The sequence below is a fragment of the Metarhizium album genome (genome assembly GCF_000804445.1).
Source record: "Metarhizium album ARSEF 1941 chromosome Unknown scaffold_49, whole genome shotgun sequence".
Taxonomy (NCBI): Eukaryota; Fungi; Ascomycota; class Sordariomycetes; order Hypocreales; family Clavicipitaceae; genus Metarhizium; species Metarhizium album.
In genome coordinates this window covers 1,678-23,796 of record NW_024467623.1, presented here as the reverse complement: position 1 = coordinate 23,796, position 22,119 = coordinate 1,678, and the positions used below count along the sequence as shown (strand labels likewise).

The following is a 22,119-nucleotide window of genomic DNA, read 5'->3' as shown; positions in this document are numbered from 1 at the left end:
AGGCGATATGGGGTCAATCGGTGGCCCCCATAGCTTCTTAAGTAGGTACGTACTCCGTACTTGCGTATGGATTTCCGAGGTAGGGATGCGGGCGACTGGTACGGCGCACAGAGTATGGGGTATGGCGTGCAGGGAACGGCGCACGACGGTTCCGTACGTGCTTGAGTCAAGTACACGGCACCAAGTCCATGGTGTGAGAGTACCTGCCTTGGTAGGTAGTGACTACCCTAAGTAGGTGCCTGGGTACTCCGTGCTCGTTACTTCACTTTCTCCAGTAAGTAAGTAAGCAACCTGCTTGGCTCGCCCAGACTGCTTGCTTAGTACCGTCGATGCAGCAGCTCAGACTTGTGTAACATTGATGGAATTGATGGAATGCTGCGTACCAAGGCTCTCTCTCGTTGGGGGCCGCCAAATCTCCTCGGTATCAGTTGATCATGTTTGAATCATTACCAGGACTACGACTTTGTTTCGGGCAGCGCATGGGCTGACTGATTGACTGGCTCACTGCCAGCACATGGAGCGAGCAGGCAGCAAGGGGAAGCAAGAATTGCGCCGGCACTAGGTTCAAACCCGCACCGAATTCTCAGAAGCAGTCGGTTAAGTTACATTTACCCAAGAAGCTGGAGAGGTCTGGTATCCTTTGCTCATCTAAATGCTAATACTACCACCTGCTCAAGGCCGAGATGTCGCATCCTCCATCACGTCTACATTATGTCGAGGTGTCTTGTTTCGCAATGAGCCTCGGAGCACTGGAAACCTTTTGGCAAAGCGCTGAAAGTCCGGAGTGTACTGCGACTTCTGGAGCACCCACCTCATGGGAATTGCTCGCGGCGAATACTGCACATGTCCGTCCATGCGTACCTAATGTATACGGAGTAGCCCACCATGTGCTCTGTGCTCCGTCTTCTCCGAGGCCATCACCATTGCTAGGGCTTCCAACTCTGCGGCAGCGCTTGTCAGCCCACGACGATCAAACACCGAGGACATTGACATTGTGTGCATTCGACAACACCCGCCCGTGTCTGAGTCGCTGTGAAACAAGTTGAGCACAGTCCACGGGTTAGGTTAACCTCGGCACCTAGGCGCTGAGCACTCTGTCTATGTGGTAAGATTTGTGCCGTCAAGAAGCGTAGTGACAATCCAAGCATATGGCACAGCCACGCCTCGGGCCAGGCGCGGACGGATGGGCCAATGCCGGGCCCCGGCGGTCGTGCAATGAAGCCTGGCATGCGTGCGGTATCTGTCAGTCAACGTCTATCCGCAGGATTTCTTTATGTCAGTCAGCCGCGGCTCCCTGGAGTTAGGGATTCTGTGCCCATGTTTTTTGCTTTTTCCGCGTCATCACCATGCATCTGTATCGGTCGTGCGCAGGGCCCTGAAGAATCATCAGTCGTACCGTACCGTACCGTAGTTTCCCACGACCAGCAGGCGCGCATGGCGGTAAGGCGGAACAAGAAAAGCCACTCCGAATTAGGTAAGGTCGAGTACGGGTGGGCCATTGGCCAAACGTCAACGGCCTCGCCAGCGCTGGCCTTTTGGTGCAGCTCTTTTTGCTGCTCTCGGGCCTGTCGTCGGGCCTTGTTCTTTTCGAGTCTCTCGAGTTCCTTTTTGATTCTGCATCGAGCTGCGTGTAAGCACACCGTCTCTGGCGCGACCCGAGGGCAGGTCGTCAATCCACATACCTAATGCCCGCAAGGCGGTCATGGTCGGCATTGCCCGTAGGCCGGGAGCTGTAGATGCTGTGGAGAGGTAGACGTAAGCAGGTGCTCGTAACTCCAACCCAACGTAGTCGGCAACAGCGCCTGGAGACGGCACTTGTCGTCTCTTGGGGCCGAGATGCGTGTGACCCAGGCACGCCCACTTGTGAAGCGCCCTGACACGTGACGGCAGCCGCTTCCAGACCCGGGGGGCCTCCCCGCGGGGCCTGCATCGCATCGTCTTGAGTACATACTCCTTAAGTTCCAAGTCTGCCTCGGTTCGCCGCTTCATATACTGCGAGATGACGACGGGATCGTGGACGACCTCGGTTCGCGTCTGCGTCGACCCGTCCTGCAGGCGGACCTCTCTCGTGATGCGGATGGCTTTCTTGACATGGCGACTAGCCGATGTGAAGCCACTAATTTGGCTGGTGCCGTCGTCGAATTGCGCCGGCGTCGCGGCGGCGTGAACGTTGAATCGATCATCCTCGTCTTCCGTGACTGCCACGTCCTTGTCGTCGTGCTCCCGGGCGTCGGACAGCGTTGCCTTTTGCTTCTCCCAAATCTCCTTGATGCCCTCCTCGTACATTGCTTGTTGCTTCTTGACGTTATAGGCGTGGCCGCCGTTAGCGCGCTTCTCACGCTCCATGGCGTCGGCCGACGTGGCCAACGGGCCCTGAACAGCCTCAATGTACCCTCCCTTCATGGACGTTCGGATGAAACTGAAGCCGAGGCCGTGTCCAGTCGGGTCACCCTCGCCGTGCAGCTGGAGCATGGCCTTTTGCGCACAGGCGTCGATGAAGGCCTTTGTAGTTTTCCAAGGTGCCATCTTGTCGGCAAGTGTCTCTTCCTGCTTTTCGCCAGGCTTCTTGGCGCCCTTGGGCGCCTTGCTTCCGCCCTCATCCTCGTCGTCTTCTTCAGCATCCATGTCCATGACGTCATCGTCAATGTTGGCATTTCGGGGATCGTAGCCGGCGTCCTCGAGCTCCTTGATTCCCAGCTGCATGGCATCCAGAAGACTGACCTCCTCAGGCTTGATCATGGCGCGAATCGCATTTTCGTCGGGCAAGATCTCGCTTGGCTTCAGGCGCCACATGCCTTTTTCGCCACTCTCCCTGTCGTACTGTAGAAATTTGGGACGAGAAGGGTGTACATTATAGGCGAAGAGGTTAATAGCGTTATTAGGTTGAAAATTGGCCCGCCTTGGTGTCCGGCCCGCCTTGCTGTCGAGCACCACCTTTGGTGGTGAGGGCTTTTGCTAGCCGAACCACATAAAGTGGGGCGGGCACGATTAGTCAAATGGGCCTACCTACTCCGTACTCAATGGCAAAATGGGTCTCGTGATGCGCAGCCGCGGCCAGGCCCCGCTTCTCGGACCGCAACAATTGCCCCATACTCCCGTGCCCCTGCAAGTAATCCGTACGGCCGCACCGTTGGCGCCAAGCAGCGTACTGTATGTGCTCCGTATCGTTCTTGCTCAAGTAAGTACCTAGGTAGGTACGTACCTGCTCCGTTCTCCATACCCCGGAACTCGAGTGATGCACTTTCTGCTCCTCACATTTGAACTGCAATAGGCGCGCGCCAATGGCGGCCGTAGCCATAGCACCGACAATTATTGCTCTCCGCGCCCCAGTGCAAGTGTCCCGTGCCCTCGGTCTCGGCTTGGGGGGGTGAAATTGCAAAATACCGCTAGCAGCGCTGATCCAGGCATATAGCGACGGATGTATGTATGTACGTACTACTCCGTATGTGCATATATGGTATGTTACCCCCGTACAATGCATAAACCACATCTCAAGGTACATATTCCAAATATCTCTCGGTTTTTTTCACGTGGTGCGTGACTGCACCTACCACCACACGCAAGATCCATGGCAGCTACCCAGGTACTCTTGGCGTTGACCACAAATGTCTCTCTTGTTGTCTCCCGAGTTGGCCGATGTCTTAATAGCTATACGTATTATCACTACGGGGTACTGCTGCTCCGTACGGAGTAGTCGCGCCGAGTGCTCCAAACACCACCACGTCCCCAATCCCCAAACTCGCGAGCAGCGGCCACACTCCAGCGCCAGCAAGTCGACCCTTTCTGCGCTGTCTCGCCTTGATTCAAGCTTGTTACGAACAGCGTTTTGGAGCGACGCCGGCAACCGGGTACTACATGCCGTGAAGTGGCATCGGGCTCCCTTTCATCTACGGGTCGTGGAACACGGAGTATCACAACGCAAGGCGCGCACTACAACCGCATGGACTAATGCCATCATACCGCAGCATCGTAGTGTGGACTTGACCACAGTCAGATATGCCAAGTTGGGACCTGAGTACTCCGTATCATGTTCTGAGAGACGGTGCGCATTTCATCCTGTTCGCCAACGAGTCCTCGCTTTGTTCACCATTGCCAGCTACTCGTAGTCGTGGACCGTGGTGAGTTGTCCCAATCGGAGTGGGCTTCGAGCATCAAGCTGGGTGATGCATTTGCCTGAGACATTCCACGTATGACAGTCACGCGGAGAGTGATGGGAATGGGATGCTTTCTTTTTTTGTTCTCTCTCTTTTTTTCCTCTTTTTTTTTTTTTGGTCTTTTTGGTCTTTCCCAACTTGATACTCCGTAATACCACAGAGGATACGGACTTGGAATAAAATATGCTGGTTGTGATGCTCAACACTGAGATGGATGAGCGAGTACACCCACTCCCTCAATCATAAGGCAAACACCCCTCAACTCCAAGACGTAAAGAAGACACGACCTTGCCCCGCATGTCGGTCCAGCATTCGACAAGTCCATGCTCCGGGTATCGTATATATACTCCTCGCTAGACTGACGGCGCCCATTGCAACGGGGAAGAAGAGGGAAAACGCCATGTACACTTGACTGCGTGTCGCGAATCTCTCTCTCCTTGGAAGAAACTACGGGCAGTCAATCCGAACAGCAGCCGGCGCGGTGGAAAGAACAAGGTCTCCCCACCGTCGTTTCAAGATTCCGCCAGCTCAGGAGTCGGTGCCGTCAAGGGAATCATATCGCGCCTTGGTCATCTCAAGCACCCCGGCGTGGACATTGTCTGGCTGTCGCCAATTTCAAGAGTCCTCAGCATGACATGGTAAGCTTTGCCACATCTGCACAGCGGCCGCAGCTCGTCGACGCACGACAAGGTGGATGAAGTGGTTTATTTTACAAAACGCAAATCAAGCGCCGTCTATGCAGTACATACAGGTCCTGGCGTGTGCACCATAGTCGCCATCCTCAGTCGTATATCAAAATCATGTCTCTTCGTGAATCATTTCGCCCAAAGCCTTGCTCTCCTCCAGAATGACCCTCGCCTTTTCTTCAGCAACCTCCATATCTTCCATGATCAAGCGCACTGCCAACTCGGCCACGAGTACGGTCTGAATGAAGGCTGCGGCTCCACGGCCAGCAATGACTCTGTCATCCACTGCCTTCTCCTTCAGCAACTCGCTAAATTCGTGAACTAGGTAGTCGCACATCAGGTTGAACCCGCGCGGTCCGTAGTACCCTGGATTCAGGTTGTCTTCCTTCTTCAAGGATCTCGCTTTTCCAGATGAAATGTTCTTTTCATGAATGGAGCGGAAGTGCGACGCTCCGCCGCTTATGACGCCGAGCAACGTTCCATGGTATTTTCTGAATCGGTCTTCCAGCCCCTCCCATTCAACCTTTGGATAACTCTTCTGCTGCCAGAGTTCCTGAGCAGTCTGTCTTTTGTGTTTCTGGCAAAATTTGCTTTGTAGCCGCACGTCCAACCGCTTACCCTTGGCAAAATCGTCAAGTAACTTCTCATCAACAGGCTCTCCGCACCAAGGGCACACGGTTGCTTCTTTCATGATTCTTTCCACATTCTTGATTTCGTCGTCCATACTCAGTTTCCCTGTCTTTCCATCTTGATTCTCCATGTCTGAAGGGTCGTCTGTCGATGGACCTTCTGTTCTGCCTTCCCTCGGCGATCCAAGCCGTAGGTCTGATATTGACGCGGGCATTTTGAAAACCGCACGAGGCGGCGACGGAGACCTTGGTATTGCTCTCAACTTCGATTTCTTCTGCCACCTGCTACCGGTAGACCCTTGCGACGAATCAATTGAGCTCGGTAGGTTGAGTGTAGTTTTGCTAGGAGGCGATGGAGGTATGGAGCCGGGGGGTAGGCGAAGTCTGTCCGTCCTTGGCTTTTCTGGGCTCTGCAACGACGCCGGCACCCGTAACTTGGCCGACGGTCTCTTTTTGCCTGCGCCAGGAGGGGTAATTGACCGAGAAATCGCTCGGGATTCTGTTGAGCTTTTCGTAACCGGCTGTCCTTTTGAGCTCTGCTTTCCCGTCTTATATGTGGCTTTAGATTTCCTGATTTTTGTAAACCCCAGTTCGTCTTTTAGGTGCTCCCCGGGGTTGGTCGGCAGTGTGCTCCTGGGTTCTTTGCGTTGCGTGCGTTGAAGCGCTGCACCCGTCTTGCGTCTTTTGCTGTCTAGATCTTCCGAATCCTCTGCCGGTTCGACGGGTGAATCCCTTCTCTTACTTCGGATTTTTCGCGTTATGCCGAAGCTGGTGCTTTTGATGTTAGCACGTGCTGCTCTATCATCTCCTTCTCCGGAACTATCCGAGCTGTCAACAAGGGAGGACAAAGTCTTCGTTTTTCGTGCTCTGCCGGTTGGACTGCCTTTTGGGGCCGATTTCCTTTGTGTCATTACGTTCGTAGGACTGTCAGTGCTGAGAGTAGTATCTTCGTCCTCGTCACCGCTGGAAACTGGAGGATCGTCGACATTCTTAGCTGCCTTGTGTCTTGGTACAGAATTGATGACAGACAGAAGCTGGCTGGGCGCCTGGTTCTTGCTCAGCCCAACTCTTCTCACGGGCGCTTTGTACCCCCTTCCATTGTTCAGAACCCCCATTGTGCTTGCTGGAAGCCAGAGTCCGAGAAATCGAGAGCTTACTGGCCTGTCAGTGGCACAGGGGTATAGAATGCCTCGGGTCGATTCTATTCAGCACCTCATTTCAGCATGCTGGCCGTCTTTTAGGCAACGATGGTTGTCTAGGGATTCCAAGTTGGAGTAGGCAAGTAAGCTGAATGCGAGCTGACCGGCGTAATGCTGGATTTAGGTCGTTCGGTATGGTTGTCGTTGGTCGGAAATCAAGGGTTCGGCTTGAAGACGATGCTGCATTCCAAACAAGGTTCACAACTGCTTTGAAATTAAGTGGGGAGGCGCGAAGTGCCACCAGTTGACACGGCCGGGCAGGGGCAGGGTCAACTGGTGCACAGGTGGGCGGGCCATTGGTGGCTGAACCTTGGACCTTGGACTTCCTCTGTCCGCCTCACCGACCCAGACTGACAGACGATAAATAAACAGGTTGCCAGAAGCCTTCTCGTAGGCACATATGGACCTAGGCAGTTAGTTGACACTGGCCTAGAGTTTTCCAGCTCTGCAGAACCGTTCGAAAAGCTTTCCGCTCTGTGCGAAGACGACCCTGCCACGCATCGGATCAGCCGAATCTCCCGTCGCCCTCCCAGACGATGGCGACACTCAATCGCAAATACGCGGCTCTGCCTGATCTGGTAAGCTGCCCCGAAACTTACCAGCAATTCGAAATTTCACGACGCTGATAGAACGGTAGGATTCGGCCCCAGACATTTACGAAACACCCGAATTGACTGACGACAACTCCACCGTGCCTGTATGTGCCCCCTATTTTTCATGCCCGTGTTCCGGTCCTCACCCTTGTACAGACCACAACAAATAGGGCACAGTCCGATGACGAATTCTACGACGTTGACGAGGATGAAGACGGCCACGGCATCTCAAGAACAAGATTGCGCATCAACGAAGCTCGCTCGCGTTTCTTGCCCGCCAACGTCGATGCGAACGGGGTTGATTTTTCAGATCGCGTGGATGGAAAACGAAAGTCATACAAGGCATCCAGTCGCCGTCAGCGCATACTAGAAGATGGCACCTGTGAACTTGGCGACCTGTCCGACGATGACGACGACGAGAGCCTAGAAAGAAGGATCGCACGGCTAAAAAGGGAAGTCGAGGAGGCAAAGGAGGAATATGCGAGGCGAAGAGCCGCCGCCACAACAACAGGCGCAGAAGCTAGAGATACGGGCCCCTCAGACGGGAGATTGGACACTTTGAGTCAAGTCCTCGACGACATGGCCCAACCTCCCAATGCCGAGACCTCCCGTGGCATGGCAAGGGCATACTTTCCTCCGTCAAGCAGCAAGCCTGAAGACGTCCCAGCAGGCAATGGTCCTACATATACGGTCACCTACGCGCCAGCTTACGAACAGAGCCATGCTCTTGCCAAGGCTGCTGATTTTGACCGAAGGCTACTCATGCTGGAAAAAGCTCTGGGAATTAGCGCTTCATCATTGTCCGAAGCCAGTGCAAATGGACTGCCAAGAGCTATATTGCCCACCCTGGACAATATGGAAAAGCAAATTTCGACTCTGGCCCAGGCCTCGACCTCGAACCTGGATGCCATTACCCGGCGAGTGCGAACATTGGCATCGGAGCAAGACAAGCTCAACGACTCCCGGGAAAAGGCCAAGGCACTCAGGGAAGAACTCGGCAAGCAAGGTCAATCTTCGGCCGACGAATCGGAGCAAGAGTCCAAGATCAATGCATTGTATGGAATTCTGCCCACAATTGAGAAGCTCACGCCTATGCTGCCTCCGTTGCTGGACCGTCTGCGATCGCTTCGTGCGATCCATGCTGATGCTGCAACCGCGAGCCAGACCCTAGAGCGCATCGGGACACAGCAAGCGGAGATGACGGGGGAGTTGAGGCAGTGGAAGGAAGGCCTCGAGAAGATGGAAAAAGCCATGGCAAAGGGAGACGTTACAGTCAGGAGTAACATGAAGATCATGGAGGGCTGGGTACAAGACCTGGAAGAACGAATGGCCAAGCTATCCTAATTTGTTCTTTTAGCTCCATCTTGCACCATGATACCCAATAGCAACACACAAAAAGTTCGCGCAACTGCTCTGTTCGTGCTCGCAGTCGACTCCACTTACTCTTCTCAGCGGGCGGTGTAGCCAGCTGCCAGCCAGCATTGTCACGTGGCGGGTCTTTTCGAGCCTGCTTATTTTTCTTTTCTCTTCCGCTTCAACCTCCACTTCCATCGACCTTTGCCATTCCTTGCAAACAAATTGGCTAGAACAAAAACCTGGCACTCGTACATTATTACAGGAGTATGTTGTAACTATTGGTAAGTAGTGGCTACTTTCTATTTAAACTTGTTCTCACGCGATATCTGGAATGATGCTCCAATAGCATGTATTACCTGAATACTCCTTGATGTACTTTTTATCACCAAGATCTCTGACTCCAGTCTCACCTTTCTCCTTCACACGTGACAAAAGTTTGGAACGAGCCGCTTGCTAACGCCGTGTTGCATTCAAGAAAGTACATACTCCACTCCCACAAACAGTGATGGCTTCCATACCAAGTGCCACCCCGTGCCATTTTCGGGTGCTTTACTTTGCTTCTGCCAGTTCATTTACGGGAAAAGACCACGAGGCTTGGCCGGCACCCTTACCGCTGAGCAAACTCTTTGCCGAGCTCGAGGCAAAGTATCCCGGTATCCAGACCAAGATCCTGGACTCTTGCTTGGTTACAGTCAATCTCGACTACGTAGACGTCCCCGGTGCTGGCGATACGAATGGGCCCGTGATTCAGGAGTCTGATGAGGTCGCCATTATACCTCCGGTCAGCTCTGGGTGATGGGAGAATTCGTTGATAGACATGAAACCTATCTATGCCTTGTGTTATTCGATTCGCGTCCACGGCGTTGGTCAGTGGTTCTGGAGCCCTTGCCTCGGCCGAAATAGGAGATGATGACTCCCACAGGGCTATGCCTGGGCAGCTTCTGCCTGGCTGCCCCTCTGTCTGCAAAGCAAAGGATCGCGCTCCTGTGGTAAATCTTCGGTCCACCAATGCGTACTCATGTACCGCCCCCAATACTGCTGCCAGTTGGGGTGTTTGTTGGAGTATTGCCGGACTCGCCGGATTAATACCATGACGATGAGTACAATGACGACGAGGATCAAAGCGGCAACAACGGAAAAAACAGCGGTCAAGCTCGTTGTTGTCGACACATTGCACCCGAAGGGACGAGTGCGCACCTCCCATCGCTCTGCTGGGTTGGGGCAGATTCGCTCATTATACACGGGTGCCAAGAGCGGGACTCTGTACGAATTGGGGATGCATGACCACGTCTTCATTCACGATTTGAGCCTCTGGTCCTGAGTGGTACTGACGAGGGAGGTGATTCGGACACTCACGTATGGACACCAGCCGCATTGAAATGAATCCAAACAACCCCCGCACGTTTTGTGTGCCCAGCAGCGCAGCAGATGATCTCTGCTACTCTCTGCACTGCTGAAGTTGTTGCGGAAGGCATCGACAGGATATGATTGAAACGGGGATGTCATTGCCAAGGTCGGCAGAGATGAGACGTGTTTACCGGCAACTTTTAATGTCGCTTACTCAGGCTAAGCTGGCGGATTCGCATCGAGCTGTGACTGATGCATGGACGGAGTAGTTGAGGCGGAAAGTGTGGAAATGCTGCGTCCGCTTCGGTGGTGTTGCCGACACAACGCGGCTGTGCGGGGAAAGCAAAAAGCAAGACCGCATCGGTCGACCGTGGATCTGGTCAGCATGTTGAGCTGTACGGGATGGGCAAGGACCAGTGGAAAATGTTCAGCGGCATAGACGAGGAATTGCCACCGCATCAACTTGTGGGCTGACACGATGACACGTGAATATCTGCAGTGGGAGCTTTTGCGAGGATACCGTGTACAGTTGATGCTGGAGCGCGAGCCAAATGATCCAGAATGTTTGCCTACCCCGGAGACAACGGCGACGACCATATTAGTCCAACAGCCAAAGCCGCATTGGTGCGCGGGAATCGTCAACATATAGACGCAGTGTAAGCCCTCCCTTTCCTGACGTAATGCCGATTATCAGTAGAATGACAGGGCGAGGGTTGGGCACACGACGGCAACAGTCTCATGTAACGTATGAAGCATCCAACTGTGGGTACGAACACAACAAACCCAATCACGGACATGGCAGTCGTATATGAAACAATCTGCACGTCATCCATCACGGCGTTCGGTGAGATGGCCGAGTTGGTTATGGCGTCAGGTTAAGGTCACCTTGACAACTGTTTCCTGATGGAGCAATCCTCCTGGGTTCGAGTCCCAGTCTCATCAATCTTTTTTTTCTGCCGACCCGCTTGAAACGCGGAGGTTTATTTTTTCCTCGCCCAATCAAAACCAAGTGGCATCTCTTGGTGTATCGTGTAGTAGCATTACACATTACACAGAAGCTGCTGCCCCCGAGACACCAAGGTCTCAAGGACCGACCGGTCCGTCACGACGCGACACGCACGCCTCCAGATCACCGCCGCCGCACGCACTCGAATGCAGGCACGAGCCGCCGAGTAGCATCGACGGCCCAGGGCAGCGCGGGCCGACGCTACTCCGTCACTCTTTGTAATGTAAATCCCGCCTGGGCGGTCCTATTTCCCGGGGCGTGAACTGTGAACTGTCGTCCTCTCTTCTTCCCGCCTGCATGCAGCCCCCGAGTTGTTTCCCGGCTGGACGACCATGTGTTCGAAATGTCCCATGAGCTGAGGCGAGACATGGAGGCAGGCAGGCAGGCAGGTGAGGTGACGAGAAGTTGAGGGTGAGCGAGTGAGCAGTCAGTAGTTCGACGGCATGTATATATAAGACATACACACGACCGTGGACGTCTCCCCTCGCCCAGGAGGGAGCATGCACACCCCTCAGCGCCATCACCATGATAAACGAGTCGTCGACGAGGCCCTCTGGGCGCTTGGGTGCCCGGCCTGCGCGGACCTGGTCGCGGGCGGCGCCGCCGTCCGGAAACTCAACGATGCGTCGCCCATGGCGCAGCCCGGCACCGCCGTCACCGTCATCACGTCCAGGGTGGACGAGATTGTGACGCCCCCCGCCGCTTCCTTCGTTGACGAGACGGGCGTGAACAACATCTACGTCCAGGACTGCTGCGGTTTCGACCCCGTCAGCCACGTCGGCGAGGCGGACGACCTGAATGTGCGGAACTTGGTGCTGAATTCCTTGGAGAAACCTGTGTACTTGGGTTGCTTGGTAAGTAAGGAGACGTGTGCGCGCGTGTGCGCGTGCCCGTGTGTACGACGAATGACAACGGATGTCGTGGGTATGAAGCAACTTGCTCGATACTCCGCCCGTGTTTTCCAAAACCGTGTTTTTGGCCTTTTTGCAATAGCATACACTAGACAGTGATAATCATACAAAATCACCCCCTGAATCAGTCTCTGGCAACCAACCTCGTTACCCGTCGCCAACAACCAGCCAGTCTATACTCAAACAAGCCCGCCAGCCATGACCATCTCCCGGGATCGCCGAACTTGTTGCTTGAGCTTTCTCATCTCCGCTCGCCTTCGTCTGGCGTGCTGCTCATCATCTTCCCCAGGCCGAGAAGCAGTCAGAGTCTCCAGTGCCATCAGGTCAGCGAGAAAGCGGCGAATTCGAAGTCCAGTTTTGTTGCGTACAAAGGCGTCAATCTCTTCATTGCACGCCGCGGAAGCCGCAACATGCAAGCCTCGAAGAACATCGCGGTCCTCTATTTCCCCGTCGTCATAGTCAACCTCCACAGAGTCAGCGCTGCCTTGAATCGATGACGTCCTTTTGGGAATGTTGGGCCGCGCCGTCAGCTTGGCTGGGACGCCCCGACTGGAAGGGCAGCATATTCCAATGTGATGAGGGTCATATTGGGAAACGGGCTGCTTTTTACTGCCCTTACCACGGGGTGGCCCCTGGTGAGGCCGACGTGCAGCTTCATCCACACCGCATTCTTCTGGCTGCCCATTTGTCTGCCCGTCAAACCGCGTTTCAGCTTGTTGTCCGCGTGGGAGTTGAGAAGGCCTTGCCGAAAGACCAGCTTGTGGCTCAATCTTTGAAGGGCGACCAAGCTGGCGCGAATTCCTGACACAATGCCCTACATTTAGTCTGTTGTTACTCAAAAACGCCGTAGAATCCTTTCCAGCTCTATACTGCGGGTCTCTCCCGTGCCTGTGCCGATGTCCCACCAAACCGCCGTCGTCATGAGGCCTGGGTTTCGGCATTGTCAGGGAATGTCTTCGCCCTGTGGTGATGAAATTCGGCCTGTCCCATCGTTGTGTTGTCTCGCCCGCACCGCTGCTTCCTGCCTCTTGAGCACTTGACTTTTGATAAGGGCTGTGAGAATCGGAACCAACGTACTCTGGGGCACAATACCCGAGAGCCCCTGCCTTGGTGGGTCGATTTTGTCTTGACTCTTTTCCTGATTTCCTTCTAGGTACCTTGGGTTTTGCTGAAGGGACCCTAAAGTGTGCCCAGTCAGGATCCGTTGTTAGTTCTTCTTCAACAGGGAAGCAAGGGAGACAGCGTCGAGTCGGCCGCTTCTTCCGCATTCGATGGTTTCTCTTCTTCCGAGGGGGCGGCACTTCGTCAATGAGTGCATATCTAAATTCATCCATATCTCGTGACTGTGCAAAAGATATTTCCGTACCAGTGCTTTGGAGCGGACCGGAACCATTGTATCCGTCCAGTTGCGCATGTGAACAACCATGACCACGCTGTCGACGCAAAGTAGTCGGGGGCACCTCTGGCTGCAGATGCTGCAGGTAATGAGGCACGCCTTGAGCCTGCTCTTTTGACGTCACAGCAAGCCCAGCTGCCCGAAGTTGAGGACGAAATGGGAGGAGTTCCGAGACTGTATGAAGTGTCGCATTGTCTATCGGCGGTGTGGGTGTAGCATTCACAGTCTTGCCTCGAGCACATGTCTGATTTGCGTAAGCCTCGAGATCTCTGGCGAAGCCATTCAAGGCATGGTGTTGGCTAGATGTGCGTGATGCACTGTCGTTTTGAGGCGAGTTTCCGCCTGAAAATTTCGAGACCAGCCGAAAGTGTTGAGCAATGCTTCGAGACACTGCAGCTACAAGTGCGGAATCAACAGACTGACGCCTTGACGGGTTGACAACATCTGCGGCGGCATCTATCAGACTGTGGCGAACATTGGCCGGCCCTCGATGAGCGGGAGTGAGAAGTCTGCGCTGCGACAACTGCAGTGGAGGTTTTGGTGCTGAATGCTTGGTAACAGGATGATGCGTGGGAAGATGAGAATCAAATTTGTCAGATTCCGTGGCTTGGCCGGCAAAAGGCGGTTCCGGAAAGGAACTCAGGTCAAATGGAGATTCGGATTTGTGCAGCTGTTGTCGAACGTTGGGGCTCACATCAGATGACGTCTTCGTCTTCATCCATGCTGGCAAAGGCGCTGTTTTGCCCCCCGAAGTCCTAGAAGATGCGTCTATGTGTTGCTGTCGACAGTCGCTCCCGAGGCCATGGTGCTCCCCGACATGCTTTGGCTGCCCGAGACCGAAGAGCTTTGTAAACGGCGATTTGCGAACAGAGCAGCGAGGCCGGCGAGGACGTCTGGAGAGAAAGACAACACGGGAGCGCGGGCGGTGGGTATCAAATGTGCTTTGTAATGAATTGTTTGCCTCGGGGATAGATGCTAAAGGAACCATCTCGACCAGCGAGCAAGATGGTGGAAGCAACGTGTCCAACAGAGACTATCCAAGAAAAGTAAGACCAAGTACTGGCTATGAGGTACTGCGATGAACGCGAGGTGCTGCTCGATAGCTACTAAGGCATGATGAGAACACCTCGTCCACGACGCGGCCTTGGTGGATGCCGGGGCTCGAAACATGGCGACGGCCAGGAAACGCGGAGAGAGACGAGTAGGGTCAAGTTGCGAGCGCCTTCTTCAGCAAGAAACAGAGTAGAGAGGGCCCGGGGGACGATCGGTCGACGGACGCCACTCGTTTCAGGAAGGTGCTGGCGTGCTCGAGAGGGTCACTGTATGTGTTCGGATTCCGCATGTTGGTTGGGCCTTCACCTGACATCCTTGATGCCAGGATTGGAGTAGACGTCAAGCTGCCTCCGACCCTTGCGAAGCAGAAACTCAATGGCGGCGAAATCGCGCTTTTCTATCCTGAGATTCCGATCAAACTCGGACCTGAACAAGGATGACGCGTTAGGAACAAATACATGTGCAACCAGGTACGCAATCCGTGTCTACTGCGCGCCTACCTAGCAAATTGTTCGAAGTGAGCTCGAGTGCTCTTTCACCTATCAGCTGCCAACTGCGATCAATGCAGGGAGGGACATGTCGGTGGACAACCTACGACGGGTTTCTTACGGCTCTCGCGCAGGCAACTGCGGTACAGAGCCAGAACCTCTTTCTGGAGACCGGAGAGGCGCATTGTGGTGACGGCTGGAGGTTAACGCGAGCTGTTGATGTTGATGAACGGCAGAAGTTTGGCAAAGACATGGCCGGAACAGCAGAGCTGCCTCGAGCAGAGAGGGTCTGGCCAATGGGAAGCTAGCAATCCACATGAGGGGTGGTCTGCACAACCCTAACCCGAGCAGCAGATGGTTGTCCCCTCGTGCGGCAGCAGACCAGCATCCTTTGGCGCCTCTTCACAAGACAGACAAGACAGGCTGCGATTTGTAGATGAAGACCTTAAATGGCGGCACCAACATCTTTTCTCTTTTTGCGCCTTTCACAAAGGTCAGTTGTATCTTGTGGATCAGGACGTCGGTTAGTAAGCTGGTGCCATCCATTTGTTCGTATTAATACGAGGAGCGAGTGCTTGGCTGCCAAGTCGACCCCGAACCATCATCACGCTTACACATCAACCACGACCAATCCTTGACCAAACATCAACTTCACCAACCCACGACTCTGTGTGTTTTCGAGACTTCAGCAATGCCTGCCTTTTCTGTGAGTAGAGATGACCCTCTCTCGCTGCAAGCTGCTCATGGTCGTGGTCGCTGCTTGCCACGCCGATATCGCTTCCGCAGTTCTGAGCTGAGTCCCGAGTCCTGACTGACGCTCATGCTCGACCACAGCGTCTAGTCCGCTTTCTTGCCAGAGATGGCCGCACATACTACGGCGATGCTATCCTCCCAAGAGGGGTCACAGACATGGCCAAAACCAGGCGAGCTCGCATTGTCACTGGTGATATATTTGGACAGCATCAAGTCACAGACCAAGTGGCTGACATCCGCCTCTTGCTACAACCCTTGGATCCCGCCCACGTCAAGACCGTCCGATGTCTTGGCTTGAACTACGCCGACCACGCCGAAGAGACGAATATGCCCCAGCCCCAATATCCAATCCTTTTCTACAAGCCGGCCACATCGCTCTCCGGCCCATCTGACCCAATTCCGGTTCCGGATGTGGCCCAGGAAGGCGCCGGCTTGGATTACGAGTGTGAGCTGGTAATAGTCATCGGAAAGAGAGCCGTCGACGTTTCCGAGTCAGAGGCTCTCGATTATATTCTTGGATATTCCGTCGGCAACGACGTTTCACATCGAGACTGGCAGATCAAGCGAGGGGGAGGCCAGTGGTCTCACGGCAAGGGGTTCGACGGCTGGGCACCGTATGGACCAGGCATTGTCACTACTGACCTCATCAAGGATCCTCACCAGTTGAGGATTTGGACCAAGGTGAATGGCGAAACCCGCCAGGTGTGTACATTTTGCGTGACCTTGATGTGATGGGAGCTGCTGCTAAAGGACATCAGAATGGAACGACTGCGGATCTCATCTTTGGAGTAAAGAAGACCATCTCGCTACTGAGTCGTGGCGTGACCCTTCTGCCGGGAGACGTCATTTTCACAGGAACGCAAGTGACTTTTCCTGTTGGCACCAGATGCACCATTGAATCATTCGTCTGACTTTGGAATAGGCCCGCGGGTGTAGGCTTGGGCAGGAACCCTCCGGTTTGGCTCAAAGATGGAGATGTCGTTGAAGTTGGTCTAGAACAAGTTGGAACCTGGTAAGCAATCTGATCTCTCCGACGACGAACAGGGGCATCGAAATGCACCTCGCTAAACAAAGTACTACCGTGTGCAGCACCAACACCGTTGAGTTTGCAAAGGTCGAAGCAAGGCTGTAGATCAGTTATAGGAATAGATGCCTACATTTCGGGCCTTGACACATGACCAGATACGCACTTTATTCTCAGATGACGAGGGGAGGGCATGCTGGGTAGAGTAAAATCTAGTGGTGTTCTCGCTCATTGCATGGCGGCATTCTTGCGTGGCATTCTTGTATCTTTGCTGTGTACAGAGACCCGAACTTGAGGATTCACGAAACCCTCGTCGAAGCGCAAACATCAAGCCGCTCTTGATGGACGTTTCATGTCCTTGTCGTGGCTCTATAAGTAGTGCCGGCCTGTCACACGATAGCAGTAGCACTAAGCTAGATATTACTTAGATAATAGTTAAAAGCCTTAAATTAATCTACAAAAGAGAGAATTATATATACTCTTTAAATAAGTATGCTTAGCTCTATATATTAAGTATATATTAACTTAATTCTATATATATATATATTTATTAGCTTTAGATAGGTATTTTAAAGTATATTAAGTATACTATTACTATATAATATACTCTCTAATTAAAGCTGTATTTAAAGCTATTATAAGCCTTAAACTCTATAAGTATATACTTAATAAAGTATTTAATTAAAGCTTTTATATACTTACTAATACTTTTAATTTACTTTAATTCTATTATTTTATATAATATAGCTATACTATTTTTTAAGTAAATTAAAAGTAAGTATTATATACTTATTAGCTAGCTGCCTTATTAGCTAGCTGCTCTTGCTCTTTATATTTATATATACTTTCTAAGAGTATTATAAGCTCTCTTTTTTCTTTCTTTTATAACTACTTTTATATAATTATAAGCTTATATTTTAATTATTACTATTATTATTATTATTATTATTATACTTACTAAGTTAAGTAGGTTTATTTATACTAACTACTAGCAGCTATTTCTAGTAAATTAAGGTATATTTATATTTACTATATTTAAGAAGCAGCCTAGTAGTACTACTTCTACTTTTAATACTAAGAAAGTACTAGTAATACTTTCTTTCTCTATATATTATTATCTCTTATAGTATACTAAGCCTATAAAAGTATAAAGAGTAAGTTATACTTAAAAGTATTACTTTATAAGTTCTATATACTAACTATTAAACTAAATCTTTAGAGCTAGATATACTATATAATATACTTTATAAGAGCTATATTTATATAGTTATTATAAGTAAAAGCAATAAAAGTTGCTGCTTTAAGGGAACTATTAGTTGCTTTAAATAATACTACTTATATAAAGTAAGTAATTATACTTACTAGCTTTAGTAAGCTTAATTTTACTTCTTTAATTAGCTAATTACTAATTATATATATAGTTATACTATATTAGTCTTTATTACTAAGTAGATACTATTAATACTAAGTATAAATAGTAAAGTAAGCTCTTAATACTTTATTACCTTTAATTTTATACTTAATTTTAATACTTTAAGCTATAAATATATAATAAGTATTATTAAGTACTTTAATTATAGCTTAACTTTCTTATAAAGTTTAACTTTATATATAAAGAGTTTATACTTAGTATTAAAGCTAATAATACTACTAAAGGCTTATTAGTAGCTAGAGAAAAGAAAGCTTATATAAAAGCTTTATTTAATTAAGTTATAAACTTAGTTATTAAGAAGTAAGCTTTACTTTTATTATTTTATTATAAGGTTTAATATAAGTAGTAGCTTACTTTTACTTATAAGTATTTTAGTATTTAGTATTTTAGTATTACTTTATATAATTTTATTTACCTTCTAAGTATACTTTACTTAAAAAAAGTAAGTACTTATATATTTAAGAGGTAATTAATTTAATACTTCTTTTTAGCTATACTTTTATTTATATAATTATAATATTATAAAAGTTAACTTTAGCTGCTTAAATTAACTAAATTAAGTAGGCCTTTAAAGTATTTAAAATACTACTTATTTAATATCTTTATAAATCTATTAGTAAGCATCTTAGCTATAAGTAAATATATAACTTTAAAGCTTTCTTTTTTATATTTCTATTTTAACTATATATTATAAATATTAATATAGTATAAATATATATTAATTTGCTTACTTAAATTAAGTATATATTAAATACCACTCTAGATAGCTATAGAGCTATATAACTAGTATATCTTCTTTTTATATTAAACCTAGAAAGCTCTTTAATAGAAAGAAAAACTCTACTTACTTTTATTTTTACTTTCTAGGCTAGCTCTAGCTTTATGCTAGCTAGAATCTACTTATTTTCTATATATATATAAGTATTGCTAGCTTTACTAGCTGTATTCTAGGGGGATATATAGTTCTTATAAATCTAGCTTGCTTTTAGCTTTATACTAAGGCTATTTTGCTTCTACTTATATACTTACTTTATCTTCTAACTTCTAATTACTTCTTCTCTCTAGAGATATAGTTTATCTTAGTATAATATATTGCTTATTGCTTTCTTAAAAGTAGGCTAAGCTAGCTTTATACTATTATATAACTACTAGTATAAATATTTAGTATTTAGCTATAATAACTTATATATTTAGATTTACCTTACTTTTATTTTATATATAAATTACCTCTTAGCTTTATAGCTAGTTATAGCTAGTATAGCTGCTATACTAAATTTAGGCTTTTATTAAATATAAAGCTAGCTAGACTTTTCTCTAACTTTCTTCTCTTTTTTCTTTCTCTTTTAACTTCTTAACTTTAATATATACTAAATTCTACTAATATACTAGCTTTACTTACTATTTAGCTAAGCTTAAGCTAGCTTCTACTTAAATTCTAGCTAACTTCTTGCTAAAACTATTTTTATTGCCTTTACTATTATTACTATTATCTTTAAATTAAGTTAAAACTTATATCTATATATATATACTTTATATCTACTTTATATTAAGCTTAACTCTAGGGAATTACTAATTATTATTAGTAGCTATTATTATATCTACTTTTTAATTTATTAATATAAAGAAAGTTATAGTAAGTTTAAGCTAGTACTAGCTTATTCTCTACTTAATAGCTAACTACTATAAAGACTTTTAGTGCCTTTGAAAGCAAAATAATAACTAAGTTCTAGTCCTAGAAAGTTGCTAGTAAGTCTATATATATTTCTATTTCTATCTTTATTCTAGCTTTAACTTTATATATAGCTTAGTCTTTTTTATTAAGTTATTTATATTATTTCTATATTACTTAAATCTTAGCTGCTACTACTACTACTAGCTTAAAGCTAAATAAGCTCTAAGCTTATTTATACTAGGAAATTATTAAGTTAAAGATAGTAATAGTATTATACTTTAACTATTATATTTATAATAATTATTATATCTTTATAAGTTACTTTAAAATCTTACTATTTTTAGCTTTAATTTAGCTATAGTATAATATAATATTTAAGACTTATTCTATCTTTCTATACCTCTAAAAAAAGCTAAAAGTAGTCTTTAAGATAATACTATTATATATTATAGTAAGTAGTCTACTCTACCTCTAGCTTAATATTACTAACTAGCTATTTTAGTTTATTTCTTAATTTTTTAAGAACCTTAAGGCCTTAGAGAAAGCTAATAATTAAAAGAAGAAGAAGTAAGCTTAATTTAGCTTAATACTAGCTAGAGAATTAAATAATAGTATAAACTACTATAAAAAGATTCTAAGTTAGTTAGAGAAAATTATAGTATTAGTTACTACTATAGCTATATTTATAGTAAAGTTAGTTTAAATTCTAAATAAGTATACTAGCTATATAGCTAAAATAAAAGCTTTACTTATAAGTATAAATAAGTATACTTACTTAGTAGAACTCTAGAAGAAGAAGCATAAAGAGAGGTTTATAGATAAATCTAGAGCAGCTATAAGTAAGTATAGTAGTAACTTTAGTATATAGAAATAAGTCTATATAAGTTATAAGTTTACTTAGTAGTAGAATTAAAAAGAGAGAGAGAGAATAAAGTAAGAGTAGCTTAAGCTTAAGCTATATTTAGCTATAGTAGTAGCTACTTATACTATAAGCTTAATATACTTTACTTTAATAAATTTAATAATTATTTAACTTTACTATTACTATAATAGTAAGCTAGTATTTAGCTAGTATTATTATAATTCTACTCTTAGTATTTAGTTAAGTAGTTTTACTTTCTACTCTTTAGCTAGTTTAGCTACTAATTAGTAGTAAGTTATTTAGCTTATATTAATAAACTACTAAGTTAGCTTTATTACTAGCCTAAAGTAAGTTAAAGCTTATTTAACCTCTCTATTATTTTATAGCTAATTTAGTAGTTTTATACTTATATAAAGTAAGTATAATAAAATAATATAGTATATATCTTTCTTCTTAGTGCTATACTAATATAAAGGTAACTTTATACTAAGTACTTACTTATAGTAAAGAAACTTATTTAGCTTTATCTTGCTTATTTATAGCTAAATTAATATAGTAGTTTTATACTTATATAGGCTTTTATATAGCTAAGTTATTTATTTTAATATACTTAGTAGAGGTATATTCTCTATTACTTCTTGTTAAGAACTAGCTTTATAGTATATATTTCTACTTTATATTTTTTATATATAGTATATACTTAATATACTTCTGCTTTATAAATAGTTTAGTAACTTTATACTACTTATTTTTATTATTTTCTTTTTAATAAGTATTATTAATACTTTTTTTATACTACTAAAAAATTTTATTTCTAAAGATTACTACTACTATATTTACCTCTTTTTTTTATATTACTTTTATTTTACTTCTATATTGCCTCTACTATTCTAAGTATAATATAGTATATACTATATACTTAATTTAGTTTTAAGTAGTTTACTACTAGCGCGCTCTCTCTTCTGCCTCTACTGCTTCTACTATAATGCTTTAATACTTAAAACTTATAAAAAGTATATTTAGAAAGTATATCTTTATACTTTAAACTTTAAGCTATACTACTAATAAAAGAAAGTATAGTAAATTATAAATACTAGTAAGTATATTATATCTACTATATATAAAAAGTTAAGTAAAAGCTTTAGTATATATACTAAATTCTCTATATAGTTTAATTTTACTACTAAAAAATTTAATATATTATTAAAGTAAGCTTATATTGCTTTTAGTTCTATTTATTTCTTATATATACTACTTAATTTATTACTTAGTAGTATAGCTACTAGTGCTAATTTATAAGTACTAGTACTTACTAGTATATTAATACTTTTCTACTATAAATATATACTGCCTTTAAACTAGTAGATACTAGTAAGTTTTTTTTAGAGCTAAGCTATAGTAAGCTTATATTGCTTTTAGTTCTATTTATTTCTTATATATACTACTTAATTTATTACTTAGTAGTATAGCTACTAGTGCTAATTTATAAGTACTAATACTTACTAGTATATCAATACCTACTTACTATAAATATATACTGCCTTTAAACTAGTAGCTA

The 22,119-nt window shown here is 46.4% G+C and overlaps 6 protein-coding genes across 6 annotated transcripts; 3 read left to right on the top strand and 3 right to left on the bottom strand.

Moving 5' to 3' along the window:
• Window positions 1-1,280: 1,280 nt before the first annotated feature.
• MAM_08272 (transcription factor TFIID complex subunit Taf111) lies at window positions 1,281-3,298 on the bottom strand (the record flags this gene model as incomplete). The annotated part of the gene is made up of 5 exons (XM_040827070.1): window positions 1,281-1,624; window positions 1,683-1,873; window positions 1,952-2,955; window positions 3,011-3,148; window positions 3,203-3,298. 5 exons carry the CDS (start codon window positions 3,296-3,298, stop codon window positions 1,281-1,283), a joined length of 1,773 nt encoding a protein of 590 aa, XP_040674916.1.
• A 1,654-nt stretch (window positions 3,299-4,952) lies between these two features.
• MAM_08271 (uncharacterized protein) lies at window positions 4,953-6,584 on the bottom strand (the record flags this gene model as incomplete). Its single annotated transcript, XM_040827069.1, has 1 exon — window positions 4,953-6,584. The coding sequence occupies one exon, from the start codon at window positions 6,582-6,584 to the stop codon at window positions 4,953-4,955; it is 1,632 nt and encodes a 543-aa protein (XP_040674915.1).
• Window positions 6,585-7,204: 620 nt separating this feature from the next.
• On the top strand, window positions 7,205-8,605 carry MAM_08270 (Dynamitin subunit 2; the record flags this gene model as incomplete). The annotated part of the gene is made up of 3 exons (XM_040827068.1): window positions 7,205-7,246; window positions 7,306-7,365; window positions 7,418-8,605. The coding sequence occupies 3 exons, from the start codon at window positions 7,205-7,207 to the stop codon at window positions 8,603-8,605; spliced, it is 1,290 nt and encodes a 429-aa protein (XP_040674914.1).
• A 2,865-nt stretch (window positions 8,606-11,470) lies between these two features.
• Window positions 11,471-12,378, top strand: MAM_08269 (uncharacterized protein; the record flags this gene model as incomplete). Its single annotated transcript, XM_040827067.1, has 2 exons — window positions 11,471-11,824; window positions 12,010-12,378. The coding sequence occupies 2 exons, from the start codon at window positions 11,471-11,473 to the stop codon at window positions 12,376-12,378; spliced, it is 723 nt and encodes a 240-aa protein (XP_040674913.1).
• Window positions 12,379-14,632: 2,254 nt separating this feature from the next.
• MAM_08268 (Complex 1 LYR protein) lies at window positions 14,633-15,003 on the bottom strand (the record flags this gene model as incomplete). Its single annotated transcript, XM_040827066.1, has 3 exons — window positions 14,633-14,756; window positions 14,831-14,862; window positions 14,926-15,003. The coding sequence occupies 3 exons, from the start codon at window positions 15,001-15,003 to the stop codon at window positions 14,633-14,635; spliced, it is 234 nt and encodes a 77-aa protein (XP_040674912.1).
• Window positions 15,004-15,509: 506 nt separating this feature from the next.
• MAM_08267 (Fumarylacetoacetase, protein) lies at window positions 15,510-16,482 on the top strand (the record flags this gene model as incomplete). Its single annotated transcript, XM_040827065.1, has 3 exons — window positions 15,510-15,524; window positions 15,653-16,273; window positions 16,330-16,482. The coding sequence occupies 3 exons, from the start codon at window positions 15,510-15,512 to the stop codon at window positions 16,480-16,482; spliced, it is 789 nt and encodes a 262-aa protein (XP_040674911.1).
• Window positions 16,483-22,119: the final 5,637 nt, after the last annotated feature.